The sequence below is a fragment of the Vombatus ursinus genome, unplaced genomic scaffold (assembly GCF_900497805.2).
Source record: "Vombatus ursinus unplaced genomic scaffold, bare-nosed wombat genome assembly UNPS02000577.1, whole genome shotgun sequence".
Classification (NCBI taxonomy): domain Eukaryota; kingdom Metazoa; phylum Chordata; class Mammalia; order Diprotodontia; family Vombatidae; genus Vombatus; species Vombatus ursinus.
The window spans coordinates 15,667,852-15,687,459 of NW_020940355.1; the positions used below are offsets into that span (position 1 = coordinate 15,667,852).

Here is a 19,608-nt window from a genome sequence, read left to right on the forward strand (position 1 = left end):
GTGGTACCTGGATCTTACTATTGGCAGTTGAGGGAGCACAGAGTGTTTTTTGGGGGTAGGGAGGGAATAGCATTTTCCTTGCTTAAGGAAGTCAGGTTAGTAAGATTCTAGTCCAGAAAAGATAACTGGAATGTGATTCTTTTATCATTTCGTCTATTGTCAGAAATGCAGATGTTAGCAGAGAGCAGTGACTGGGCTGGAACATGGATTTAGTTAGGAAAAGTTCTTCCTGGAGTATTGCCTTGTTCTGTGACTCTCCCTCTAACCGTTTAGACAGTAAGATCCTTGACAGCAAGGATTGTCCACTCTTTATGTATCCTCAGCACTTAGCACAGTGTCTATGGCACATAGTAAGCCCTTAACATTTATTGATTGATCAATCAACCCCATGAATAATAATCTTTAGGCACTTTTTTTTCTTTAAGAAATTATGGAAAACTAAATAAAAAAATAAAAGGGGGCAGCTAGGTGGCGCGGTGGATAGAACACCGGCTCTGAAGTCAGGAGGACCTGAGTTCAAATCTGTCCTCAGACCAAACACTTGACACTTACTAGCTGTGTGACCCTGGGCAAGTCACTTAACCCCAATTGCCTTAAAACTAAAAAAAAAATAAATAAATAAAAAAGAAATCATGCCACCAAGTCAGTTTTCAGGCCCTTCCTCTCTTAAATTTTTAGGAAGTACTTGCTGGTATATAACTTAAAGTGGTATATAACTTCTAGTTTCTGTTCCTATTCCAAACTATTTTCTTCAGTGATAGTCTTTCAGGAACATTCTCCTCTTGGCTACCTTCCTTCCCTTGGCTACCTGGGTCCTGAAATGTCTGAGCATCAGTGTTACTATTTTCTTTTTTCAAAGGAGCATCTAAATGCAGCCATAGACCTAATTTGTCATCTGAATGGCCCAGAATTGTCTCACAGAGTCATTGCTGGACAGGCCTCCAAAGAATGTGGCATCAGTCCATCCTTATTTGTGGGTACTGGAGAGCTGGCAGCATCTAAGACTACGTCAGAGATGGGCCTATGTCTGCATAGGCCTTGACAGTCTATTCTCTTTAGTTTTATATGTAGTTCTGTAATTACAATGAACTACATAGCTGTATATGTTACATGTGTTTTTCAAATCTCCTTACAGAAGGTTGTCCATGTAAACAGAATACACAAATGGGAAGGGCTAGAACCTGGTAAAGAATTTTTTTTTCTGATAAGTTTTGTCAGAATTCTGTCAAACCATTCTGTTAGACATCCCATTAAATGATGCAAAGACTCCTTGAATTAAGCTTACGGTATAGGTAACATCTATTTTCAGTCGAAAAATCAGCAGCCATAATATAATCCATCTGGCATACAATGTTTTGGCTTTTTGTGGAAGCTGTCCTGATGAAACCAGCAACCAAGACAAAAGAATAAAGTGTATCATACAGAGGCTGTCACGATCGTGTCCCTCATTGCAAGTTTTACTTACGTCATTTACCTACCATCCAGTCTTCCTGAGTTTCTCAGGTATATACCACCACATTTATTTCATTAACTCACTGCAATTATCCCTTTCATATCACAAAGGTTGGAATGGGGGGGAGCAGGGGTTAGGAGCATTGCACCCCCAGGATCTGGAAGTTTGAATTATTATGATATTAAAAGAAATCTATGTATTTTATGCATTTCTGAGTTTCTAAACTTTTTCCCGTGTTGTCTGCTGGCCTTCATGTGTTGTCTGTGGTCTCCACAAAACTCCCCAAAAATTCCTATTTAGTTTCTTATGCTGACATGTAACATATTGAAACCATGATGGAAAAAGTCACAATGTAGAAGGTATAATTGTACTTGGATCTTATATAACCAAATTTACATTACTGACTACATGTCCTCAATCTTTCTCCTACTCCTTTTATCTTTGCTTCCCCATTCTTTTTCAAATAACCTTATTGGGTGATCAATTGTGATTCCAGAGGACTTACAATGAAACATGCTACCTACTCCTGATAAGTGATGGACTCCGTAAGTGATGGAATAAGTGTAGAAGGAGACATAATTTTTTTGGACATGGCCAATTCAGGAATTTATTTTGCTTGACTATACATGTTCATAACAGGGGTTTTGTTTTTTTCTTTCTCTTTCAATGGGGGTGGTGATGATAAAGAGGTAAAACTGCATTTGAAAAAATAATTAAAAAAACTTTTTGTGTCTTCTAGTTTACCTATTCCTTATTCATTTCTGCTCCTTTTATAAAGTAGACTCCTTGTGAGCAGAGATTATTTCATTCATTTATATTTGTATCCCCAGTGCCCAGCATAGTACATGGCACTTAATCAATTCTTAATCAATGCTTATTGATTGATTTCTTGATCTAACAATAATTTATCTCCATTTCAACTGACTTATTCCAACTGTAAATCCATCGTCCACAAAGCTGCAAACAAATTCTCTGTCTCCCATATGACCAGTATATAACAGTGGTACTGACCCTCTATGCAACATTTAACTTGCTTATTTTAAAAATGATTGCACATGCCATCAGGGATTTGTGACATATAAAGTAATTAAAATTTCATAGGCACATTTTATGAGCATTCAGTGTACCTTCGTACAATAGTTAAAATTATGTAATTGCTTTTCTACAATGTCCACTGAACCTAATAATAGGCTAAAAGAAAAAATAAAAGTCAACCAAACCTGGAATCCTATTGAGAGTTACCCAGAAATGCTCATCAGGACTGTAGGTGTCTTTAGACCACTTCAGTAAATCAATGGCCCTTTGGTCTTGGATAACAAAGTTCGCAAATTCCCTTGTGAGGGCAACGTAAGCCGAGCCAAAGTAAATGGTTAGATTGTGGGGAGGAAGAGTTTTCTTTCTCAAAGTCCACAGCATGAAGGAAAATAAAATATATCTCTGCTCCATATAGATATATTTGGTCCTTCGAACAACATGAGAAGGAGGCAGCACCCCTGGAGTGATATTTTTCCCTTTAAATTCTTTCAAATGATGAATTATTTCCTTATTGGTTTTCAGAGGGAAATCTTGCCCACAAGTGTTAATAATGTACTTCCACTGAACCTCAGAGGCTACAAGATCTTTTATGCAGTTCAGGTCAGCCTGGAGTCTGGATATTCCAGCATAGACAACTGACTCCATCTTGGAGGCAAGGAAAGCATTGGGGAAGCAGCCCACCAACCACTTCACTGCATCTTTAAAAGGAATTGTTGCCTTTTCATCCATATGAACACAGTAAACATTTTGGGGCATATAAACTGCCCTGAAGAGCCTCTCAAAGGTTTCAAAATCCTTATGTATGACCATTACATAGGCCAAAGGAAACTGGGCTTCTTCTTTCGACAGGGGAGCTGTTATGTAGTGGTTTTGAAGCAAGTAGTCTTGGCAAGAATGATTTTCAAATGACGGGTTCAAGACAGTCTCTTGAATAGAAATCATCTGTCCTCTGATAACTGAATCACAAACTTCAGCAAGGGCTGAAGAGTTTGAGACTTTTAGAATCCTCTGGTTTGTTTGTATGAACACACTGTTGATATAAAAGAAGCACACTGTCACTGTAAATATAAGCAGCACTAAGAAACTAAATTTCCTTGAATTCATTTTTTAAAAAAATAATCTCCGTTCAAAATGTCCTGTGGCTTTAATCTGTTTCCAAAATCAGTCTTGAAGTTCTCCCACTGGTTTGGTGGGTCTTGTAGCCGCAATTTCTTGTTCTGAGAAAGAAAAGAAGAGTTGCCATTCACTCAGGGAAGTCCTAACAGCCCAAAATAAGGTCCTTCCTGAAGGTGCAGTGACATTACTCATCTGTGGGCTTTAGATGAAGTTCTGTGGGAAGGAAGCCAGCCGGTCTGCTGCGTGCTGCGTGCTAGCCACAGACCAGCAGCTCAGTTACAGCAAAACAGGATGGGTAATTCTCCAGACGAGAAAAGTTCCATAGCTAGAAACTGTGGTGTGGCCTTTTCCTTCACTGAAGTGGGGAGAAACTGTCCATCTCACATCAGTCTTTTCACAGAACTTTTCAAGTGCTGATCACAAGCAAAATTAATAGAGTGGGCTGCGTTCTTCATTTCTCTGCACCACCTAAGCAAGAGGATCTCGTTGGGAAAGACAACAGCTTCTGCTGTCCAGACCCTAGGCTTCTTTTCATCTAAAGATAAAAAATCAAAAATTCATTTAATTGAATCTAGTCTTGGAAAAACGTCTCTAACCTTGTTTTAAGTCACCAATGATCTTACTCTAGGGATGAATGGCAATGTAGCCACCTCCCCTCCAATCCTCCCCACCCCCACCAGGGCTCTGAAACCACTTCCTGCTCAGAAGTGCCTGAACTAATTTTATTGGCACATCAAAATAATGCTCATGCTTTGAGTTCCTGCACAAAGGCATACTGATCATTTATCTTATGTTAGAGTCTATGAGGATATTGGAGGGGTCATTATGTGTTACTATATGTCATTATGACCGCCTATTCCACCCACCCCAGGAAAGACGATGGGATAGATTAAATTCAGTCAAGGTTAACAGCTTTGATGGGCAGCTAGGTGGTGCAGTGGATAGAGTGCCAAGCTTGAAGTCAGGAAGACTCATCTTTTTTTTTTTTAAATTTTTTTATGGTAATTTTTATTTTTTTTTTTGTTTTCAACATTTGCTTTCACAAGATTTTGAGTTCCAAATTTTCACCCCATCTCCCCCCTCCCCCCACCCCAAGATGGCATGCATTCTAAATACCCCTTCCCCTAGTCTGCCTTCCCTTCTATCTCTCTCCCCCTTCTCTTATCCCCTTCCCCTTCAATTTTCCTGCAGGGCAGGATGGATTTCTGTACCCCATTTCCTATATTTCTTATTTCCCAGTTGCATGTGAAAACATTTTTTTTAAATATGTGTTTTTAAAACTTTGGGTTGCAAATTTTCTCCCTTCCTTCCTCCCCACCCACCCTCATTGAAAAGGCAAGCCACTCAATATAGGTTATACATGTGCAGTTATGCAAAACACTTCCATAGTAGACATGCTGTGAAAAACTAACTCTATTTCCCTTAATCCTATTCTGCCCACTTATTTATTCTATTCTTTCTTTTGACCCTGTCCCTCCTCAGAAGTATTTGCTTCTGATTACCCCCTTTCCCAATCTGCCCTCCTCTCTATCATCCCCCTACTCTTTTGTCCCCTTCCCCCCCTATTTTCCTGTAGGGTAAGACAGATTTCCATATCCAACTGAGTGTGTTTGTTATTCCCTCCTTAATCAAATCCTATGAGAATAAGATTCATTCATTCCCTCTCACCTTCCCCCATTTCCCCTCCACTGTAAGAGCCTTTTTTTTTCTGGTTTATTTTTTGTGGGATAATTTACCCCATTCTACCTCTCCCTTTCTCCTTCTCTTTCTCCTAGTATATTCCTGTCTCACCCCTTAATTTTATTCTCCAGATATGACCCCTTCATTTTCAACTCACCCCGTGCCCTCTATCTATCTATCGTATCTATATATACGTACATATAATTTTTTCCCCTCCAACTTCCTTAATACTGATAAAGGTCTCATGAGTTACAAATATCATCTTTCCATGCAGGAATGTAAACAGTTCAAACTTAATAAGTCTCATGATTTTCTCTTTCCTGTTTACCTCTTCATGTTCCACTTGAGTCTTGTATTTGAAAATCAAATTTTCTATTCAACTCTGGTCTTTTCATCAAGAATGCTTGAAAGTCCTCTATCTCACTGAATGACCATTTTTTCCCCTGCAGGATTATACTCAGTTTTTCTGGGTAGGTGACTCTTGGTTGTAATCCTATCTCCTTTGCTCTCTTGAGTATTATATTCCATGCCCTGTGGTGTCTTAATGTAGAAGCAGCTAAATCTTGTGGTATCCTGATTATGTTTCCACAATACTTGAATTGTTTCTTTCTGGCTGCTTGTAAATTTTCTCCTTGACCTGGGAACTCTGGAATTTGGCTACAATATTCCTAGGAGTTTTCCTTTGGGAATCTCTTTCAGGAGGAGATTGGTAGATTCTTTGAATTTCTATTTTGCTTTCTGGTTCTAAAATATCAGGACAGTTTTCCTTGATAATTTCTTGAAAGATGATGTCTAGGCTCTTTTTTTGAAGACTCATCTTCTTGAGTTCAGATTTGGCCTCAGACACTTACAAGCTGCATAACCCTGGGCAAGTCACTTAACCCTGTTTGCCTCAGTTTCCTCATCTGGAAAAATTAGCTGGAAAAGGAAATGGCAAACCACTCCAGTATCTTTGCCAAGAAGACCCCAAATGGGGTCACAAAGAGTCAGAGATTGAAAAATGACTGAACAACTACAACAACAGCTTTGATATGAGTCCCAGGGAGGGCCCCATACATAGACAGAGTGGGTAGCTACCTATATACAGTGTAATTTGAGGGTTGCTGGAAAACCTGCCCAATGCCTAGCCCAGAGGTTCCCAAACTTATTTGGCCTACTGCCCCCTTTAAAAAAAAATTACTCAGCATCCCCCTGGCAATCTACTATCTTTAAACCCTTTAATGGTTTTTTGGGAAATCTGTGTCATTTAAATAATAAATAAAAAGTTTTTTTTAAAAAATACTCATCTTAAATTTAATAATTGATTGTAAATTTGTGGGGTTTTTCCTGCATTGAAATTTTGATGATGCAATATTGCATCATGTAACCATATTGTATCATATTGTAAACAAGTCATTATACGCACATATTCCTGCCCATGCATGTTGGACTTCCTGACAACACTTGCTTGTTAAGACCTATTGGCAGACTTGACTGTTGATAGGCTATAACTTGCATTTTATGTGTTTGTTTGGAAAATGATGTAATCACTATGACTTAAACTTTGTTACACAATAGATGAAACATGTACAAAAGGTTTTTCAAAATTTTCTTCTCTTCTCTTCTTTCCTTATGTCTCCACTCCCTCACTTATTTTTATTCGACACCTCCAATTGTGGGATTGTGCCAGCACCCCCTAGGGGCAGTATCACCCACTTTGGGAACCTATGCCCTAGGCTTTCTCATTGGCTTGCTGTGGTTCCTGTTGTTTGAGTTACCCTTAAAAAGTACTCTTAAGAGTATCCATACTTTCCTCCCTTAATTGGAAAGGTAGAGGACTCTGGTTGTGTATTATTGCAAATACACTTAATATGTTGGTTGCTTTTGCTGAAATAATTTTTTCTTTCATTTTTAATTGTTAAAACAGATGATGGGGAATATTTAGCAAATGAAGGCAATATAAAAACCACAAAAATAAGTTTTAAAATTGAAAAGAAAGGCAACAAAGCCCAAAAGGCATCAAAAAAAAATTTTTAAATAAAGTTTTATTTTAAGGAGATTAATGCATTAAATTATTCAGGGGCCCTAAAGCAGCTTCCTGGCCAATGTTGTAACCATTCCCAACCCCCAAAAAACTATACACACACACATACACATATATAGCAGCTAGATGGTAAAGTGGATAGAGTACTGGGCCTGGAGTCAGGAAGACCTAAGTTCAAATCTGGGTTCAGACACTTAATAGCTGAGTGACCCATGGCAAGTCACTTAGCCTCTGTTGCCTAGCTTCCTCACCAGTGGGGATAATCATAGCATCTACTAGGGTTGCTGTGAGGACGAAATGAGATAGTATTGGAAGAATGCTTAACAAAGTACCTGATACATAGTAGGTCTTTAATAAATGTTTCTCTTTCTTTCTTCCCTCCTTCAGGTAAAAAGACAAAGGCCAGGGTAGGTTTATTTAGGGGTTTGGAGAAGTGGGTAATGTGAAGAGAAAGGTCAAGGACTTGTGACCATGTTGTACATACCTGTAGGGTGTCCTGGGAAGATCCATTGGGATCTTAGGAGGAGGGATGTGAAGCCATGACCTGGTAAAATGGGTATAAATATAAGAAAACAGAAATGATGAAAGGAAAGATGCTAAGGGCAAATATGCCTACTTCAGTTTTATCTGAGGACTCTGACGAGGTATGTAGCCAATGTAAGTGGCTTATTGGAAATGCGAACTCCGTCGGGGAGGAAATGGACACTCCTAAGCATTTTTAGATTATCAAAAGCCCCCTACATTCAAAATGGCAATAAATATCTGTAGAATAGTTAGTGGAGAACAAAATCTAGGTTTCATCCCATTTGTATTAATTGCTTTTGAAATCACAGTTCAGTCTTGGAAGATTTATAAAATTAAATTTACTGCAAACATATTAGGCTTATTTATTTATTTATTGACATTCACACGTCAAATTGGAGTATTCCACTTTGATCATACATATGTTCCAACTCAGCCCAGGGCACAGGGCACTGTGCTAAATTTAGGTTTAGATTTAGATAGTTTAGGTAAAATACCATTTTGGGTTCCTAGGGCTTAACAATCTACACAACATAAATAAAAATGACTAGAATAGAACACGATGTATGCTAAGTACCTAACAATGGTGCCAACAAAGTGATTTGTGGGGTCTAAGATGAGGAAGATCATTATTGTCTCCTTTAATTTTCCAACTTCAGTAAAATCTCACTATAGGCTCGTGCCTAATTCTACCGCACAGGAGAGACTTTTGTTTTGTGAAGTCTATGCCTACAAATTCTGCATCAATGAAGATTTACAAGTAAGCCCAGGAGAGAAAAAATAGGTTGAGAAGAAAACATTTGCAAATGAGACAGCTTTAGAACTAACCTGGTGAATTTGTTAAATGTTGTTAAATGCCTAAATGCCTAAAAAAAAAAAAAAACAAGCTATTCATAAAGGAGATTTGTGGTTTCATGTTTTTATTCTTTATATATGGCAATGTTCACATTTGATGGTGTTTGTTAAGTTCATAACAAAAAAAAATTTTAATATGTTTTTTAAAAAGAGAAAAGTTCTGAAAAGTCCTACCCATGCAAGAAAGGCTTCAGGTATGGGCCCAGTAAAGGACTCTATATCTGTCCTTTGATTTACATCCTAGCTAAGGGCAAAAACCAGAGTTGACTAAGCAAGTAATTAATTGTTTTGGCCATACTGATTCATTAAGACATCTACTAAGGCCTTTAAAGTTTATGAATAATATCTGCAGATACCACATCCATAGATCCTCACAGCAAGTCTTAGGATCTCCTGGGACACCGGTCTCTGATAGTTCAACTTTCAGCTAATCTCACCTAAAACCAGTCCTATGAGGCTATTTCCAGACCATCCCATAGAGGAGCACTCTTCAATCTTTTTAGTTTTTCTTTACATGTTCTCTTCTCTCATTAGAATTTGAGATAATTAAGGTAGAGACTTGTAGTTACTGGTCTGATGTTGCTGCCTCAATAAAAATGCCTTTCTTTGGCTCAGATAATTGTGAATTCTGGCTTATTGTTAAAGTAAACATTTGGGACCTTGTGAGTTATAGTGTAAGGACTATGTTCTCACAAAGTATCTTGGATTTAGTTTAAGGATTCTGCAGGGGATCCAACTGGGTTGAAAACCATAGGGTTTTTATTGGGGGAACAACCCAGATTTGGAGGGGCTATACGTATTACTTTCTTTCCGACATGTTATGGGGCAGCTAAACTGGTCTTCTTGCTATTCTTCACACATGACAACTCCGTGTTTCCTCTCCACACCTTTGTGCTATCACCCATACACACTCTCATCTCATTTCTGCCTCATAGAATTTCTTATTTCCTTCAAAACTCTGCTCAAGGGGGCAGCTAGGTGGTGCAGTGGATACAGCACTGGCTCTGAAGTCAGGAGGACCTGAGTTCAAATCCAGCCTCAGACCAAACACTTGATACTTACTAGCTGTGTGACCTTGGGCAAGTCACTTAACCCCAATTCCCAAAAACAAAAACAAAAACAAAACTCTGTTCAAGCCACATCTTCTAGAGCAGGGATTCTTAACCTCTTTTGTATCACTGACCCCTTTGGTTAAGCCTATGGACTTATTCTCAGAATGTTTTTAAATTCATAAAATAAAATACTTGAGATTACAAAATTTTATGAATTGTATTGAAATATACAAAGTATTTCTTAAAAACAAGGTCACAGAGGTTAAGAATCTTTCCTTTAGATGAGGCCTTAAATGAACACCCCCCCCCATCTGTTAGTATTCTCCCCACAAAATAATTTACCTTATATTTATTTTGTATATATTCTTGTATTTGAGGATGGGGACGATTTCATTTTTGCCTTTGTATTTCAGAGTTTAATAAATGCCTATTGATTGATTGAATCTGTGATTTCATTGATGTGGTCATTTCTCCTGCATACCCCATGCTTCTCCTGTATGATTCTTGTCTGTATTCTTTCCTTAGATCTTCCACAAAGGACCTACCCAATTGCGCTGTGGGTCTTTGGCAAGATCTTCTTTCATTTCATGGTTTTCAGTTAGTTCCCAGCTGTTTTTACCCCTTGAATGGCCTATTTCCTTTTCTTGTTACAGATTTTTTCAGTGATAACCCTTAAACCATTTCTTGAGCAAAGATAATCACTGGAAACACACCTTAGCCCATATCTGCCATTTATCACTTCATTGATTTTGAGTCCTTTTACTACTTGGATTCCTCAGAGATTGTGATTTTCCAAGAGTCACAGTCACATAGTATTGATGTTACCAACAACCTCTTATTTGCCAAATCTGATTGCCTTTCATCAATCTTCATCTTTCCTTTTTGTAAATCTGCAATATTTGACACTGTTGACCATTCTCTTTTCCTCATCACTCTCTACTCCCTGAGTTGTCATGACTTTGCTTTATTTTGGCTCTCATCCCATCTGACTGACCTTTCTTCATGTTCCTTCCTTCATGTTCCTTCCACTGCTATGCATGAGTATAGGCTCTGCCTTGGGCCTTCTTCTTTTCCTTTGCTAGATTCTGTCTTTTATTGATTTCATCAGTTTGCATGAGTTCAACTATATAAGCAACTGCCAGAATTATATATTCAGTCCCAGACTCTCTCTTGAACTCCATTCCCAAATCACCAGTGGCCTATTCAACACGTTCAGCTAAATGCTCCATGAGTCTCTCAAGTTCAGCAGGTCTAGAAAACCCATTATCTTGCCCTGCAGTTGTTCCTTCTTCCTTTTTTCCCCCTATATCTGTTGAGAGCACCACCATTCTTCCAATTACCTAGTTCACAACTGCATAACTACACTCAACTTTTCCATCTCCTTCATGTCTAATTTGTTGTCAAGTGTTGTTGGTGCTACCTCCTTAATACACTTCTCCATTCACATAAATAACACTATTGCAAAAACCTCCTAATTACAGATAATGGGCTAAGATAGGTGAATTTTAATCTCATCTTGCCTGAAAGTAGGCCTCCACACCACTTTCCAGCCATCTCCACACCTTCATGTCATGTTTCTTGTAATCCAGCTATTATCCTTAGGCCCTTCCCATTAGAACCTTGAACTGTACCCCTGGGATGCTGGGCTTTTCTAGGTTAGCTTTTGCCTCATCTTGCCCAGAACCTGGCCTCCATGCCTCTTCCCAACTACCCCCACAGCAGTTCATGTAACATCTTACTCTTCCTCCTTACTACCTTCCCTTTATGTGTTTTCTTCCTTCATTAGAATGTAAGTTCCTAGAGGACAAGGGCTACCTTGTTTGCTTGTATTTGTATCCTCAGCACTTAGCACAGTGCCTGGCATAAAATAAATGCTTAATAAATGCTCTATCTACCTATCTGGTTATCTATCTATCTATCTATCTATTGATCTAACTCCATCTATCATCTTCCATTTATAATCTATCCACATGAGCCAAAGTTAATGCTCTTAAAACATAGATCTAGTCTTATTCTGTTACTCCCCTGCTCAAGAAGCTTCATTGACTCCTTCTTGCCTCTAGGATCAAATGCAAAGTTCTCTGTTTGGTGTGTAGAGTCTTTCACAATTTGGTTTCAGCCTATTTTTCCAGGCTTATGGCACACGACTCTCATTAACACGCTCTATAATCAAGTCATTGACCTACTTGTTCTTCTTTATATATGACATTCTATAAGTGGTCTCCCAGTCTTTGTATAAGCCATCTTCCATGACTGGAATACATTCCATTCTGATTTTCATCTAATGGAATCCCTGGCTTCCTTCAAGGATTAGCTCAGGTTCTACTTCTTCTATTAAGAGCCTATCTTGATTCCTTCAATTACTAGTAGTCTACCTCCATAGTTATTTTCTACGTGCATTATGTCTTTTGACCTCATCAATCAACTGAAATTATTCTCTCCAAAGTTAATAATGATGTCTCTTAATTGCCAAATCTACTAGGCTTTTCTTAATCCTCATCCTTTGTGACCTCTCAAAGTGGCCTTTGACACTGTCGATCACCCTCTCCTCCTCAATACTGTCTTCTCTCTAGGCTTTCATGACACTGCTCCCCCCTGGTTCTCATCCCACCTGTCTGATCACTCCTTTTCAGTTTCCTTTGAAACTGATGACTCTTCCATCAGTTCATGCCTATTAATTATGGTTATCCCCCAAGGCTCTGTCCTGGGCCTTCTTCTCTTATGCATCTATACTATTTCATCTGCTGATCTAATCAGTTTCCATGGATTCAATTATCGTTTTTATGCAGCCCTAACCTCTCTTATGATCTCCAGTCTTGCATCTCCAACTATTTGTTGGACATCTTAAACTAGTATTGGTACTAGTAGCCAATCAGTCAGTCAACAAGCATTTATTAAGTACCTCTTATTTGCCAGACACTATGCTAAGCCTTGGGGATACAAAGAAAGACTAAGGCAGTAGTTGCTGTCAAGGAGCTTACAGTCTAATTGGGGAGACAACCTGAAAAATAACTTTGTACAAATGAGATACATATATGAAATAAATTGGAGAAACCCAAAAGAGGGAAGGCCCTAGATTTAAGAAGGTCAGAAAAAGCTTCTTGTTGAAGATGAAATTTTAGCTGGGGCTTGAAGAAAGCCAAGGAAGCCTTTTTTCTCTTCTTTTTATATTACTTCACTTGAGATTCTTGACCTTTTATTCCTCTAGATTAACTTTGTTATTATTTTATCTAGTTCTATAAAGTATTTCTTTGTTATTTTCATGTCATGCTCAATCTCTAAATTAATATGAATAGCATTGTATATTGGCATGTCCCAATAATGAACAACTAATATCTTTTCACTTATTTTTCTTCCTTTATTTCTATTAAAAGTGATTTATAGTTGTGTACATATAATTACTGTATGCGTCTTTATAGGTAGATTCACAGATATTTTATACATTCTGTAGTTATTTTTAATGGAATTTCTTTTTCCATCACTTCTTGCTAGATGTTGTTGGTAATATACATAAAGTCTTAAGATTTTTGTGGGTTTAATTTGTATACTGATACTTTCCTGACGTTAATGTTTCCATTAATTTTTTTAGTTGAATCTCTAGGGTTCTCTAAGTAAATCATCAAATCATCTTTAAAAGTAACAACTTTATTTCTTTTTTTCTATGTTTATTTCTTTGATTTATTTTTCTTGTCTTATAACTATAGGTAGTGTATGTGTGTGTATATGTGTACGCGTGTGGGTGCGTGTGTGTATATATGTAGTGAGAATGGACATCCTTACTTTACTTATTATCAAGAAGGCCTCTATCACTTCTCCATCCCAGATAATGCTAGTTCTTGGTCCTCTAGAGAAACTGTTATATTGGAAATAAAAAGTCCATTTATTTTTCTGCTTTTTGTATTTTTAATAGAAATAGTTGTTATATTTTGTTAAAAGAATTTTCTATGCCTACCTATACAATAATATTAAAATTGCTTTTTCCATTATATTTTCCTAATATTGAAACTGCCTTTCATTTCTGTTAAAAAATTTTACTTACTCATGGTGCATAATTTTAAATATGTTTCTGTAACCTCTTTGCTAAAGATTTATTCAATTAAGTTTTCTTTCTCTGCTTTATCTCTCCCATGTTTAGATATCAGGATCATATTTGTCTCACTGAAGGAGTTTATTAGGATGATTTCTTTCTCATATTTTTTTCAAATAATTGATAAAATATTGGAGTTCATTGATTTTTGAATGTTTGATAGAATTCACATGTAAATCCATCTAGGCCTCCCCCCTTAAAAAGAAATTCATTTATGGCTGGTTCAAAAAAATTTTTTTTCTATGGTTGGGTTACTGAAATTCTGCATTTCTTGTTCTGTTAGCCTAGGTAATTTCTATTTTTATAAATATCCATCCATTTCACTGAAAAGTTATAAGGTTGAGGGTTTTTTTGCATACGATTGGGTTAAGTTTCTAATTATTTCCTTAATTTCTTTTCCAACTGTCACAAATTCTTCATTTTTTCATTTGTGTAACCATGGTTTTCAAAGAATCCAATGATTCTTAGATTTTCTCTTTTCATCTTGTTTTTCAGCTCAGTTTATTTTCTTTTTAGCTTTTATAAAAGGATATTTACTAATGTAGCAAGAAGAAAGATACAAAAAGTTTCTCCAAAATGGGGTATACTCTGTCTTATATCACCTTGGCCCCCAGAAGGCTAAACTATGAGCAATGGGTGGAAGCTAGAAAGAATTAGATTTTGTCTCCATATGTGGAAAACATTTCAAATAACCAGAAATATTCAAAAGTTGAATGAGGGTCCCTCAGGAAGTAATTGTTTCCTTCTTACTGGAAGTTTTTAAGTGGAGGCTGGATGACTGTTGGTTAGGAATGACATGAAGGAGATGGCTGCTCGATTATGAGTAGGACTAGATGACCTTGGTGACCCCTTGCAGATGAAATCTTGTTAAGCGTCCTTGTCAAGGCCATATGACCAACTTGTAGTCTACTGGTGCAAGAATTCAGGTCTAGAATAGAATCCACATGTCTAGACTCTCAGGCACCTTCTATTATACTACCTTGCCTCCTTCCTTCTTTTATTCTGTCATACATAGCTGGAAAAACAAAATGTCTTAAGTGATTTTGTAGATATGGCTCACTTTACACTTGAAAGTCAAATTAAATAAACTTTGAGATTCATTTAGTTGTACAGGACGTGTTCTCACATTCAATTTGTACACTTGCACACTTTCAAGTTAAATATAATATTTGTACTTTTAAAAGAGGCTGATCAAATATTTGCACTTTGAAAAAAAGAGGCTGATAGCATTCATTCAGGCTAAGCTTATCAGGACTGAGTAAATATATGTAAAGGAAAATATATTTCTGAGAGTTTCTTACAAAAGCCACAAAGTCATCAGAAATGCCCATTAAGGACCTTAAGTTTAAATAAAATTTCATGACTATTCTCTAAAGTCTTAATTATCTCCTAGAAATATAACAACCTAGCCAGTTGAATTCACTATCTGCATCTAAGAACTTACAATCTCCCCTCCTTCTCTGATATAGAAAACCAAATGATATAGTGATTGACCACATTGCCTTTCCTGATTTCTCTAAAGCATTCCTCTCTTCCTTAGTTTGCCTGGATTTCTTTAGACAGATTCTTGAATTTCTTTCAAAAGTAAATGGGAATGGAAGAATAGTGCTGTTTTTAGGTTTGAGTAGTGCTTTGGAAGGACTTGAGCTCTTATCTGACTCCTAGAGTCTTTATCTGACTCCTATAAGTATGTAGTTGTTGTTCTTCATACTTGAAAAGGACCAAAATGACATCACTATGTTGGGGTTAATGTACGGTGTGTCCGACTGTGACTAATCAGACCAATACAAGCTCAAAAGGCTCTACCACGGGTTGGGCATAAATAGCCTGTATGACCATTTAAGAGGGAGAAGTCTAAATTTGCACATCTCACATTTCTTTTGACTGCTGAAATTCTGCTTTGCCCATAGAGCACAGCACCTTCTTTGATGTGGGCACACCATGCTGGAAAGTCCTTTGCCCATGTCTCTCATGTCTCCCAATCAATACCAAAGTTCTTCAGAGACATCTTTAGAGTGTCCTTGTATTGCTTCTTCTGATCTCTGTGTGAGAGCTTGCCTTGTGTGAGTTCTCCATAAAATAATCTTTTAGGCAAACGGAGGCAAATGTCTGTTTGGCATTCAAATGATGTGGCCAGCTCATCAGAGGTGCTCTCCCTGCAGTAGAATTTGAATGCTTGGCAGGTCAGTTCAAGAAAGGACCTTATCTTGCCAGGTGACCTTCAGAATCTTCCTAAGACAATTCAAATAGAAGCAATTCAATTTCCTGGCATAGTGCTGATGTACTTATGTTCAGGTTTCACAGGCATACGACAATGAGGTCAGCACAATATCTCTGTAGACCTTTAGTTTGGTAGGATTCTAAGAATGTAACAGTACATAGTACTGAAACTGAGAAAGACTGAACTCAGGTTCTGCAATGGACCCTAAGCTTTGAGAATCTACTAAAGCACTTGAGGCCAGAATGATGAATATAGCCACAAGCAAAAAATTGACATGACTCAAGGGAAATTAGGTCAATGATGAAATAGAAAAATAAAATGTTGAGGATTACATTTCACAAGATTACATTGTATTTATATTTTATTTGAACTTCATCCTATGTGGCACACAATAATTTTTTAACAGATGAGAAAACTAAGGACTCAGGTGAATTTATTTACCCATAGTCACACTGCTACTAAGTGTTAGAGCCAGGTCTAGAATGCTGCTTTGTTGTTTAAAATAATCACTAGACCAATTCTCTTTCCATTACATTGCACTACTTCAGTGACTTATTTAAACTCAAGCCTACAAAGATATTGGTGAATAGCAGGTAGCTTACATTATTCTAAGCATGTAATATTAAGAAAATTATTGCCTAAGAATATGTCAGCTCATCATTTTTTTTATAACCCTACTCTCCTGATACCCTGGACTTTTCTATATGAAGCCTAAAACATGCTATTTTGTCTTAACAGGTTCAACATTTAATTTTTCATAAGTTATCCAGGTGTAGATTTGTCACATTTATATAATTCCCCCATGGGGGCACCCATTAGGTATCACTGGGCCAGAAAGGTACCATGTGTGTGCCAGGTTATTAGTCAACTCCTTGTGTCCCCAGTAATTCTTAGGGGACAGAGTTCTGACCAAGACATAGTCTAAGCACAGAAGTCTAGAGAAATTTAGCCAGGGTCCTTTAGGTCTCTCCTTGAGTAAATTAGAACCCAAAAGGGAGGTCCTGGAACAGATTCCAAATTTCTGGATCTGTCCGAGATGTTTCAGAAATTCCAGACTTGATTTGGGCTTTGTGGGTGACTTTTTTCCCCTGCCACAAATGTTACTGCCTAGGTGCCAGACCAAGTGTGAATTAAACATCTTGGTTGAAACGCCTGAAGAAAAAGGAAAGTCTATGCTATGATGCCACCTTCAGGCCAGAGAATGAAGGTGCCCAAACAAGGAAATCTGTTGAAACTGGACAGTTGGATGTCAGAACTATTCAGTTATGTAAAACTAGAGGAGGAATAGATATGGGGGCTAGAATTCAAGAAACATGGGTTCTAATCCTGGCTCCACCTCTGATGAGCTGTCTTTGGGGAAAATCCTTTCATTTCCACGGGCTTTGGTTACTCCACCTAGTGCTTTCTCTCTTTTGATTATCTCCAATTTATACTGCATATAATTTGTTTGTACACAGTTTTTTGCTTGCATGTTGTCTCCCCCAAGAGTAGAATGTCTTTAGCCTTTCTTTGTACTGTGACTGCTTTGCATAGTGCCTGGCACATAGAAGGTGCCTAATAAATGTTTATTGACTGATTCTATCTGCTAAAAGAATTAAAGACATTTTCTATTCAAGAGAGCTCTGCGAAAATAAAGTGAGACAATAAAAAGTAAAAGCTCAATACAAATTGAAAGTATTAGTATTACTACATTTTTTTTTAGCAGCTTTTCTCTGATATTAACTGACAACTACCTTATAATAATCCTTTGTTGCTATAGCAATCTCCTGATGATATGGCACATGTTCTAGAATGATTGTCTTCAGAACTGATGACAAAGCATGATAGATTTCCACCCACAGTTCTTTAAGAGGCTTAGTCTATTGGTTGTTCATAAAGTTGCGCCCCCAATGCCAAAATAACTGTTTTTTCTCTTAGAATCCTGAATCTTTGTAGCTGTTTTATATGATCTATTTTATTAATTTGATCGAATATAGGGTTAAATATATATATATATATATCTACACACAAACATGTGCACATATACACATATACATCTATTAACCAAAATCTGGAGAACAAATGTCAAATCTGCCTCTTATGAGACAGAGGTCTTGTTCCCTATAAATAACATGCCATCTCTCATCTCTGTGCATAGACTGGTACCTCTGCCTTAGAATGCCTAACTTTCTTCAAGGCTCAGTTTAAGAGCCACCTGCTAAATGAGATCTTTTCTTGTAATTTCTATTCTCAGCCCATCCCTGTACAACTTCGTATTTATTTTATACATTTGTTTTGTACTTACAAAATCTGTGTTCATTTTCCCCTCCAATAAAATGTAAGCTCATTGAGGACAGGCATTCCTTTTCCATTTCTGCTTTTGCCTATGCATGATCAGTGCCTAGGACACAGTGCCTGGCACATGTAGACATTTAAAAAATGTTGGTGGAATGAATGAAAAGTCACATTTGAATTGCCATGATTGTAGACATAGACCGTATTAATAAATACCCACTGGTATTTAACTAGACAAAGTAGCAAACTTGCAGGTCAAAATGATTAGGAGTGATCACATTGGAAATCCAAATGATGTTAAGAGTGAAAGCTTTCCTAAAAACAGAAAGAGGGAGCCAACAGAGTAAGAAGTAAGTTACTCTTACCTTCCTTTATTGACCTCTGAAAGCCCAGAAAATATTGCCTCAGGAAAAACCCTGAAACAGCTGAACCAGCAGAAAGATGAGGTGCAACAGTCTTGTAGCCCAAGAAGCTGGGGGTTAACGGGAAAGGCTCCTAACACTCTTGGGGGAGGAGGAGCAGTACAGAACAGGAAGTGTCCCAGCAAGCTAGCAGAAAGTCCCACCTCAGCATACCATGGACCCCATGGTGGTGGAGCAGGCAAGCACCAACACCAGGATCCCTGATTGCCTCAGTATGGGGAACCAGTAGAAACCAGCTCAGAAAACCCACCATGGCATTCTCCACCAGCCAAGACTCCCAGTGCCTCAGCAAAACTCTGGGAAGCACAACTCCAAGAGGTAATGCTCTAGGCTGAGAGACATCCTGCAAGGGGAAAGAAAAGGAAGGGGAGATAGAGGAGAGGGAATAAGTAGTAAGGGTAAAGGGGAAGAAATGGGAGGGGACTAATAGAAAGGAGAGCAGACTGAGGGAGGCGGTGGTCAAAAGCAAAACACTAGTGAGGAGGGAAAACTAGTCAGTGCTAATCATGCTTCACTTCTTTTCACAAGCTGAACAGCCACAGCACAGGTACCTCCCACTGCTGGTTCTGCAACCATAATTAGATTAACTTTTTCATTGTTCCTGAAAAGGATGCGTCAATCTACTTTCCACTCATCATTCCTGTAATACAGTGTTTTACATTATATTTATTTATTTGGGAGTGTGTATGAGGAAGGGAGCTCCCTCAGGCAGCTTCCATTCTATTGAATACCTCTGTCTGAATACCTCCTGAGTAACTAACAGTTTCCTGTGGTAGCAAATTCCATTGTTGGTTAGCTCTAAGTATTTTTTTTCAGTACTAAGTTTTTTTCCCCACTTAACAGTATTTTTTTTTCCAATTAAATGTAA

General features: G+C 37.7%; 1 protein-coding gene across 1 annotated transcript in view; it reads right to left on the reverse strand.

Moving 5' to 3' along the window:
• Positions 1-19,608, reverse strand: part of LOC114047198 (N-acetyllactosaminide beta-1,6-N-acetylglucosaminyl-transferase-like) — a 75,814-nt gene that overhangs the window by 20,971 nt on the left and 35,235 nt on the right. Inside the window, exons 2-3 of the mRNA XM_027868024.1 lie at positions 7,792-7,851; positions 2,674-4,139 (exon numbers count right to left, since the gene is read on the reverse strand). Of these exons, the coding sequence (XP_027723825.1) occupies positions 2,674-3,592 (919 nt within the window). The 5' untranslated portion in view covers positions 3,593-4,139; positions 7,792-7,851. The remainder of the gene's footprint in view (positions 1-2,673; positions 4,140-7,791; positions 7,852-19,608) is intronic.